General features: G+C 40.0%; 1 protein-coding gene across 5 annotated transcripts in view; it reads left to right on the top strand.

Moving 5' to 3' along the window:
* Window positions 1-806: 806 nt before the first annotated feature.
* tcerg1a (transcription elongation regulator 1a (CA150)) overlaps window positions 807-10,034 on the top strand; it is a 34,623-nt gene continuing 25,395 nt past the window's right edge. For 2 of the 5 annotated variants that reach the window (XM_053630886.1, XM_053630885.1), the window contains exons 1-6: window positions 807-923; window positions 1,394-1,604; window positions 4,339-4,494; window positions 7,506-7,767; window positions 9,108-9,344; window positions 9,849-9,911. In XM_053630886.1, the coding sequence (XP_053486861.1) occupies window positions 877-923; window positions 1,394-1,604; window positions 4,339-4,494; window positions 7,506-7,767; window positions 9,108-9,344; window positions 9,849-9,911 (976 nt within the window). In that variant the 5' untranslated portion in view covers window positions 807-876. The remainder of the gene's footprint in view (window positions 924-1,393; window positions 1,605-4,338; window positions 4,495-7,505; window positions 7,768-9,107; window positions 9,345-9,848; window positions 9,912-10,034) is intronic. The other 3 variants (XM_053630889.1, XM_053630888.1, XM_053630887.1) reach the window with 2 other exon arrangements.

Genomic DNA, 10,034 nt, shown 5'->3' with positions numbered 1-10,034 from the left:
GTATTTCAGAAATTTCTGATCTCCCAGGATATTCAGCAGTCTCTACAGTTGATGCAGAATGGTGCTAAAAACTAAAAACATTCAGTGAGCAGTGGTTCTGCATGCAGGAAACACTTTGTTGATCAGAGGATTATGTGCAGACTGGGCTGAGCTGACGGGAAGTAACTCTCAAGTACTGTTTACAGCCATGGTGAGCAGAAAAGCATCTCAGAATGCACAGTACGTCAAACTTTGCAGCGGATGGGCTACAACAGCAGAATACCAGATGGAGCTAATCTTCTGTCAACCATGAACATGAATCTGAGGTGAGGGCATGGATTCACAGCTTGTAAAAAGACCGGGTGACTTATTTATTTATTGCCCCCAATCTTTAACTGTCCATTTTCATCCATTTTTGAATGACTTATTAACTGGGTTTTTTTCACAACCACTCAATCATGGATGAACAGAAAGGTTGAGCAGTAGATTCCCTGGCTCACCTGACACACAGCCTACAGTATTTACTTCTAGTTGGTCTTGTGTGGAAGGAAAGTGCTAAGAAGAGTTGACAAAATTTGGGTTAGTTTGCCAGGAGTTAAATGGCCTTTAAAAGCTACATTTTTACAATGTTGTGTTGGAATTAAAATGTATTATTCTCCACAGTCCGTCCTTCAGAAAAACATTGCTTGATATTCAGTGTTGCACAACTTGGGGAATGAGAATTGTATTTCTTCATTAAATCATGAATTAATCATTAAATTATGTATGTAACGGTTCCTGTTATATTAGGGTATTCTAATAATTATTGCTTGTATCTGGCTTCACAGTGCACGTGGAGTGGCTGTGGGCCGTTACTGGCGGAAATGCGTCACTCGAGTGTTTTGTTGTGTTCCTGTAATGGCGGAACACACGGAGGGAGAAAGCATTGGGTTCAGTGCTAACAGGTCCGTATCATTCTGAACCTGAACCCGTATCATTGCCTTACCTCGACACCGATTCTGTGAATAAATACTGCGCGTGAGATTGATATATTCTAGTTAATAAATGACCCGGTTTGACACTTTTTAGTCTGAATTTGAGGATGTAGGAGGCTAACGCGCTAACTAGCCTAGCATAGCATGCTAGTGTAGTTACTGGTTTAAGATGGACAATACGGAGGCTGCTCGCCTCTCCTGTGCTGTTTAAGCAGACTGAAGTATCCAGCTGTAATGAATCAGTAACTGTTTTGCGCTTTTCATAGCTGGGGGTTTTGTTATCAGCCATGACACTGGGTGTCGTAAACAGGCGCAGAAGTGGGATGTGGCTGGCGGCTGGAGGTTGAATGAATGATTCCCGCTTTGCTTTTCTATTTTTTGGGGTGTTGTTGTTTGTTTGTTTTGTTGTTGTTGCATGACTCGATGTACTTCTTCTGTAGCAGCAGGATGGCGCAGCAGTCAGCCCCTCGGTTCCCCGCCGCTGTGCCTCCGGTGACTGGGGCATTACCGCGGAGACAGCCGTTACTGAGCACTCCCGCGACTCCGCCGTTCCCCGTCATCAGAGGCCCGACTCCTGCAGCGCGAGCTCCGTTCGCACGGATGCCCTTTGACCCCAGCGTCCCTCCGCCGGTGGGCACCGCCCATTTACAGGTACACCCGTGTACACGTCGCTGCATTAGAAACAGATTTATTCCCCACATGTGAATAAATAGGATTATTGACTGGATTTGGTGCTAACCTTGCAATTACCATGTCTGTCCACCTCATCCCTGTTCATCAGTGTAAAAAGAGCAGCACAGGACCGAGTAACTCATGGATACGTTCTCAGTACAATGATATGCTGCTGCTATGAGTGGATTAGATACATTTCTGGGATTTTTACGCACCTCCATGTTGCTGCTGTTTTGAGAAACGGCCGATAGACTAACAATGACTACGTTTACATGGACAGCAGTAACCTAATTATTGACCTTATTCTGAATAAGACAATATTGTGATTAAGGTGTTTACATGAGTTGCTTTTAGAATATTCCTGTCATGTTCCTGTTTTAGATGTTATAGAACATAGAGCGATTAACAGCACACGTCATTACGTCCTCGCGCCATGCCGTCCGACGTTCCCTTCAGAATTTCACGTATCGACACACAGGTCGTCTTCGTTATGGTACCGTATACAGATTTGGAAGTTTAATTTTTTCATTTCACGAACGCTTCGAGTGCAGTTAATTATTTGTCATGCTAGATGTGCTAATAGAAGACTGCTTGAAGCCATGGGCTGCGTCCCAAACCGCATACTTACCATGTATACATGCATTTCGCCTACCATATAGCAGATAAGTACGCGGTTTTGGACGCAGCCATGCTCTCTCATTTGCCGTCAAATGGGTGAGCACCGTCATGTTCTGTCGCAAAATGCAGCGAAAACTCCCACGTGAGGTTAATAGTGTGATTAAGGTGTTTACATGTCTGTAATGCACATCGATAATGTGACTAAAACAGGAGTACTCCACATGCCTTAATTCGATTTGTGTTTACTTCGAGTATGACTTTAGCCGGGTTAAGGTAATCAGTATTCGCTGTTTACATGGTAGTTTCTTAATCAGGGTATTGTCTTAATCGGGTGAATATCGGATTATTATTGTCCATGTAAACGTACTGATTGTCCAGCCAACAGCATCCTGTATTCAGAAATGTCAGTAATGAAGGGCTAGAATAAGATAAACGAGAATTGTGTATGGTGAAAACGCACAAAACCTACTACACAAGTATCATAACACACAGTGGCCTTTCATTTAAAAAGATAATTTACCAAAAAATGAACATGCTGGCCAGACACATCTTTACATGCGATTAGAGAATGCCATGGTTCATTGCCTAAATGTCAGCTAGTTGCATTCTGCTTTTTCTATTGGCACTGCTGTGCTGTGAATGGGTTCATCACTGCTGTTCTTTCTGACATGTTGAAAGCTGGTTGATGCCTTTGAAAATCCATAGATTCAACAGTATAATTACATACAATAAAAGCACAGATTAATGTAGGAACGAGGTAGGCATGTCTCATAAAGTAGTCACTTGCCCAAATTTAACCAAGTTACAGTTAGGCATCCTTATAACGTGGCCATTGAGTGTTATCTTTGTTACTGCAGCAGAACATTTAAGTGCGTGTTTTATAGTACTTAACGAACATTATTTGACAGTGTATCTGCCAAAGCTGCATGGGAGAGTCTTCAGGACAGATTCAGTGGTATGACCAGCTGCGTTTATTTTTCTCATTAATTTCAAGAGTGAGAATAGAGGGTATGCATTGACGTCACTTTCCTGCTGGAACGCGCCCCCTCGTTGGACTCGACAGTGACCTTATAACTTGCCCAAGAACCTGTGGCCCATGGATATTGGCATGTGGCCAGAATTCAGTTTTCCCGACATTTATATGTACCTGATTTTAAGCAAAGCCTGAAGGCATACAAAAGCCTTGACGCTTGGTTCTACTTCAAGGTGGAATTTGTTGGAGAAATTAGTGGCAAGTACACCAATAAACATTCTGCTTGTATGTACAAATATTTGTATTATAATTTTATCTGGTCAACCGTAAGCTAGCTAGTCCTAGTTTGTTTGTCGCTAACACTGCTTCCACTTATTAACGTTATATATTGTGAAGGTAAAACACAGTCAGAGAACGAACAAACCTCCGTTATTCATCAGTGGAAATAGGCAGTGTTTAAAAATAAATAAATAAATTTAGCAAATTATTCATTGTTGTACAACATGAATACCACATGCCAAAAGAACTTACACTGCTCCACTTTGTGAAAAAGGGACTGGATGGTTTTTTGGCACTCTGTAAAAAGATAGCTCTGAATTCTTGTTGAATCTGGCACAGTCGATCACACGACAGCTTTTTCCCCATTTTAGATGTGGTTTTTCTGTGTTTTCATGGAATTCACGTTGTACACTAATTGTGCCGCTCTGTCTTTTTGCCCCTCAGTAGGCGTGTCTGTGGCGAGTTCCGCCTACCGTGATGTCACATACATATCCTGTATACAGTAGAGGCGCATGAAGGAGTGACCGTTTATATCATAAGCGATAACAGGAACTAACTTGTCTCATGGACGTTCCATAAAATTAAATGTAACTTTAAACAGTGGAAAAAGCGCAATGTGTCGATTTTTAATATAAATTAAGAATTCTAAAAGTTTGCGAATCGCTATGATATAAGTAGAAGAACACAACAGACCATGCAGTTATATGAAATCTATCGACTTCAGGCTGGCCCTCCATATCACCTATGATGTATATTGGCATTATTAATATTTGTTCACCTCACTTCAGTATACTAATGTATATCTATTGCTGGTTTTTTTTTTGGTTTTTTTGGTCCTCTAAGAGGCCACCATTCATACCACCGCCAGTAAGTGCCATGCCTCCTCCTCCTGGAATCATCTTCCCTCCCGGTATTCCGCCTGCGGCTTCACCTGCTGCTGCTCCTTCTCTCACCTCCACAGAGGAGATCTGGGTGGAAAACAAGAGTACAGAGGGAAAGGTATTGTGCTTAGTGTTCTAGTCTTCATATGCTGAATAGAGCAATTAGTGATATAGTAGCTCGCCTATATGCTAATGTATATTCATCTGACATGAAAGGCTGTATTTATTGTATTGATGCTGCCCATTATGCTTTTAAAAAAATTATTATTATTATTATTATTATTATTATTTAAAGCAAGTCAAACCCAATTTCCACTTTCCCAAATTATCATAACTGACATGTAATAGAAATCTTTCACATTTTTATGTAGCGGGAGAGTTCCTACGTGAAGTTACACACATTTGGCAGTGCGATTTAACACTCTGTATGATTTCCCGTAATCTGTAAAACTGAACAATCTTTATTGAGAGTCTGTGCTCTGTAACATTAAGGGGTCAACCAGAACCAGAAGAGTGCAGTTTGGTTTCGTTATTCTCCCAAATTTTGCAGCTGGTTTTGTAGAAAGAAAAAAAAAAGCTGTAAGTTTTGCGGATGATTTTTATAAATTTGTCAATATGAACCATCTCTGCTGTTTTACAAAAACTCATAATTGTGTGTCTGATGTTTTTACCACCAAACAATTCCTTTAAATAATACAGCTTCAGTTAGCTGATACAGAACCTAAAAATCAACGTGTTGCTATTTTTATTTGACAATAGATGGCAGTTATTCTTCTTAAAGCAAATGAAAATATTTCTTTTGCGCAGTATTCATTATGACTCCATCATCAGTGGTATCCTGATGGAGGAAGATTTTTATTCTTTACGCTCTGCTAATAGGCAGTTTGGCTGAATCCCAAATATCTTCCTGTTCACTGCTTGTGCACTCTATTTAACAAATAAATAAATAATAAAATAATGTAATAAATTTCAATACGTTATACACACATGCACTTTCTTTTCCTCTTTGTGATTCTTGCTGAGTGTTTTGTTCCTCAGTATTTGACTCTGCAGTGCTCGTAATTTTTTAGTCGAATAGTTAAAAATGATGTTTGCGTATAATAATAGTAATAATAATGGCAGTGTGTGCGTGTGTGTTTTATCTCTGCAATCCTACACTAATGACTTCATCTGCACTTGCCCACACACACACACACACACTCACTTATTCACACTCTCTCTCTTTCTCCCTCACTCACAAATGTACAGTGTGTGAGAGTCACTCTCGTGCTATGTGCAGGTAATGTTGTCTGAGTGGTGATATTAATTCTAGCTTAAGCATTTTTAACTTGGCCTTCCATGATGTGTTCATCACATTAGCCGTTTCTCTATATGTGTTCGTAAGTGATCTTGCGTCCTTGTGAACTCGTTCTACATCATCATCCGCTGCCGAAGTTAAATTCCAATACTCAAGAACGCAAGTACCGTGGACGTATGAAATTACCTGGATGTGTTCTTGATATCGAGGATGCATCGGATGCAGATCTGAGCACACTGACCCCACTTGAAGTCCCAGAAGTCGTTGCTGCAAAAACAATAGTGGATGACTGAAGCCTGACCCATTTAAAGACAATAATCTAAATAAATCAAAATATGCATCTGAAAACAATGATTTTGATATGATTTAGATATATATGAGTAGAACTGTGATGGTGGCCATGACAACCGCACCACCGCAGTGGTGTCAAATCACACGCCACGTTAATGTTTCTGCTTGAGTGGGCTCTATGACTAGTACGAAGTATAACGTTTTGTATATAAGTGTAGTAGTAATAATAATAATAACAGTTGCAATATTAATTTGTATTTATAGTCTACCATATAGCGGGAGATTTTATATTAATACACAAATTACGTAATCACAATCAAAAGCCTTATATGGTGTTGCCTGTTAGTTTGGCACGGGTTTGTTTGAGCACAGCAAAATCCAGTCAGGTGAATTCTGCTATTTCACTTCGGGTCCTGCCGCTGCGATGGATCTTTTTGGGAAACCAAATGTTACGTGGGCAATCTGGGAGCATTTTGGATTCGTGCCCAACGAGAGAGGTGATCCAATAAATTTGGATGAAGCCATATGTCGGCTTTGTGGGGAGGAAAAACAAGTGTTAAACGGGCAAACACTAGCCTACAAATCTCAGATACATCTCCAGACATGTCACCCAGCCGTGTGTTTTTATTTTATTTAACATTTCGATTTTTAATATTTTATTTAGGTTACTGTCCTACTGGTACTTCTTTCAAAGTTTTATAGGCTTGTGGTTTACTGCACTTGTAAAAGAAGTAAAGTATTCGTCAGAGAAACGTGCGACTGTTTCACTCCATCTCTTTATTATTCAGTTCTTCTCTCTCTCCCCTTGCGTTCAGTCACAGTACCGTATCCCACAGCACCCTCAGGCTGTTTCTCATTGCAGCAACACAACACAACAAGGCTGTATTGAGTTGTTTCACTGACGGACGTGCTAAAACAAAGCCTAATAAAAAAAATTATATTTAGGTTTTTATTTTATTTAATTCCATTAAAATATGTATTATATTTTATTATATAGTGATATAAATTTCAATTTATCCCTCAGAAGTATTTTAATTAAACTGCGCTAGCTTCCATCCTGTGGTAACGGTAAACTTGGAGAGCTTACTATATTAAAACATTAAGTTTTAGTTTATCAGATGTTTAACAGAAAATCTGTTAACCAGCTGAAACATTACTTAGGGAGCACTAAAGAGATGAGGACCCTGTCCCACTAATAGACATGTGCTGGGATGATCCATTGCACAACAGGAATCTCACAGCACATCTCAATTGTCACGAAGTTGCGTACTGTGTCCTCCTGTACTTCCGAGTTCGTTCTGTCAAGGTAGCCTGGCAAGACCGGTCTTCACAAGAACGTCCTTTTACGTTGTTAGAATTCAGAAACAGCTTTATATAACGATAAAAAAAAAACACGATTACTCATGCAGTTCTACTTCTGGTAACTCGGTTGTAAACACAATGTTCATATCCATGCTGCTGGTGTGTTCTAAACCTTATTTTTCTGCCTCACCCAGTACACCAGTTCTGGTTCTAGCTCTAAGCTGCTTGCTTTCATACAGGTGTATTACTATAACGCACGCACACGAGAGTCGGCTTGGGCAAAACCAGACGGCGTGAAGGTGATCCAGCAGGCCGAACTTGCGCCTCTGATGATGAGCCAGGCTGCAGGAGTGGCATCCAGCAGCCCCAACCCTTCAAACAACCTCCCAGCATCAGCCTCCAATACCACACACACCACCCAGGCCTCTTCCACAGTTATGAGCTCCACCTCCACCCCCAGTACGAATGTAGTCTCGCCTCTCCTACCCACTCCTGGAACAGGTAGATACTAAACCCACACCTCAACCTGAAGTTTGCTCTTCTTTCTGGTTTGTGCCAGTGGACAAGTATTTTTAAAAGTATACATATACTTTTACGTATTCTTATCCACTGGCGCAAGTATAGGTATACTTGAAAGGGTTTTATTCAAGTCGATTATATGTTAGGTGTACAGTGCTTTTAAGAACAGATATGGTTACAAAGCAGCTGTACATAAATCCTGGTCTATAATTCATTCTCTGGGTGACACGTGGTGATTGGATATTAAACTCGTGAATTACAGTGTAATAGCATTCGGGTCTCACAGAGGGACCAGTGAGCAGTACTGATTGTGTTAAAGTGCACCTATTATGGCTTTTTAAATATTACCTTTCATGTAGTATGTTATAGAGGTGTTTGTGAATGTAATAATTCTGCAAAGTTTAAAAAAATAAAAGTGCATGTCAAAGAGTTATTGACTCCCAAAAGGAGGAACCGATTCTGAACAGCTGAAAGGAGTCGTTAGTAATTCCAGACTTACTTCCTGTACTAACCTACATAGGTTTGTAACAAAAGCCCCGCCTCTGGTCTTCATTGGCTGCTCGTGGACAGACGGAGCTGAAACTCATTATGGTAGTGAAACGTGCTGACAGCAGAAGACCAATCATTACAGACTGGGACATCTGACCAATCAGAGCATAGTATGCTCTCTGGAAGTAGGAGTATAGAATGAATCATTTAGAACTGATCATTTAACGAGTCATCTTTGACACTGGGGGGGGAAAAGGTAATGCTGCAGTTTAAATTATGAGCACATTAAAGTGTTTTTTGACCTTGGATGCATGTAAATCCATTGTATGAGACCTCTGAAACAAAATTAGGCACGTTTCAAAACCATCATAGGTGCCCTTTAAACATGTGCAATGTTTGGTATTAGAGCAGTGTACAAATCTTTTACAGTTTGTATTTGAATGTTCATTTTTATCAGCTATTTAGTATGTATCTGTGTCAATTTTATAACAGTTAACAATTTTAACTAGACCACCATTAATATATATAAATGTATATAATATATATATATATAATTTTTATGTAGGAAATTCCAATATATTAAAATCTGGACATTCAGAGTAGGAGCGCTCGCATATTTTTACAGTGTTTGTTTATTGTTTCAGTACTGTGAGAGCTCTGTAAATGTTTCCTAATATACAGCATAGATTGTTTCTTAAAATCTTAAACATCCCTCCCAGTTTTGTACAGTGATAACCCTTCTCCTTGTCATGCCAAAGATGGAACTATTAATGCTAAATAATATATACTGTTGACTAAAATTTCGTCTAATATCCCCTCCTGATGTTTTACAGTTCCAGAAGGTGCCGAGCTGTCGTCTGCAGTAACCTCCCCCCACACTGTGGCCGTGACCCATGTAGTCACTGTAAATGCCCCTGCAGGAGCGGTCACTGTCACAACAGGGCCACAGCCACTTTCTGTGGCATTACCCCACACTGTGCCACAGCCCGCTGCTGCCATTCCAGCATTCTCCCCGGTCATGGTGCCACCCTTCAGAGTGCCTCTGCCTGGATTGCCCATTCCACTACCTGGTAGGTTGAATCTCTCACTTGATGACAACTACAGCGACACCTCTTTTTTTAAAAATGTATTTATTTATTTTTAGCGCCATCTGAATTCTTCTTCCCCTTGGTATTCGTCCTTCCGTCCTTTCCTTCTTTCTTTCTATTGAAAGTGGTAGATGCATCCTGTAATAACTGTTTATCTTATAAACCTTTCTAATTCAAAGATGGCAGTATTACTCATCTTTTTATTATTGTTAAGTTTAAGTTGTTTATTATTATTATTATTATTATTATTATACTACAAGAAGATTGCATAATTGCTAGTTACATCAAAAGTTTAGGTTTTAGAGGCGTTTGTACATAATGATGGTCAGTTTAGTGTCATCAGACTGACAGGAAGTTGTCATTACCAACATAGAACCTGTTGGTTGTTTGACCTGCGGGGTGCAGACACTCTGCCTGTTACCTGTGAACTGTAGCTGACATCTGTCTTTCTCTGACCAATGGTCTGTGCTTGCTTGATCCTTTTAGGTGTAGCAATGATGCAGATAGTCAGCTGTCCTTATATAAAGACTATCTCTCCCAGCAAGAACGGTAATTCCCTCTCCATCGCTAGTCGGCATGTTGGTGACTGTTGTGCATCTATGCTTTATATATTGTATTTACCTTGTAGTTCTAAAGAGCCCATGATTTTCAACCAAAACCTAAATATGCTAT

Source organism: Ictalurus furcatus, chromosome 8 (assembly GCF_023375685.1).
Source record: "Ictalurus furcatus strain D&B chromosome 8, Billie_1.0, whole genome shotgun sequence".
NCBI lineage: Eukaryota > Metazoa > Chordata > Actinopteri > Siluriformes > Ictaluridae > Ictalurus > Ictalurus furcatus.
Note: the sequence above shows the minus strand (reverse complement) of the source record. Positions and strands in the feature narration are given on the sequence as shown.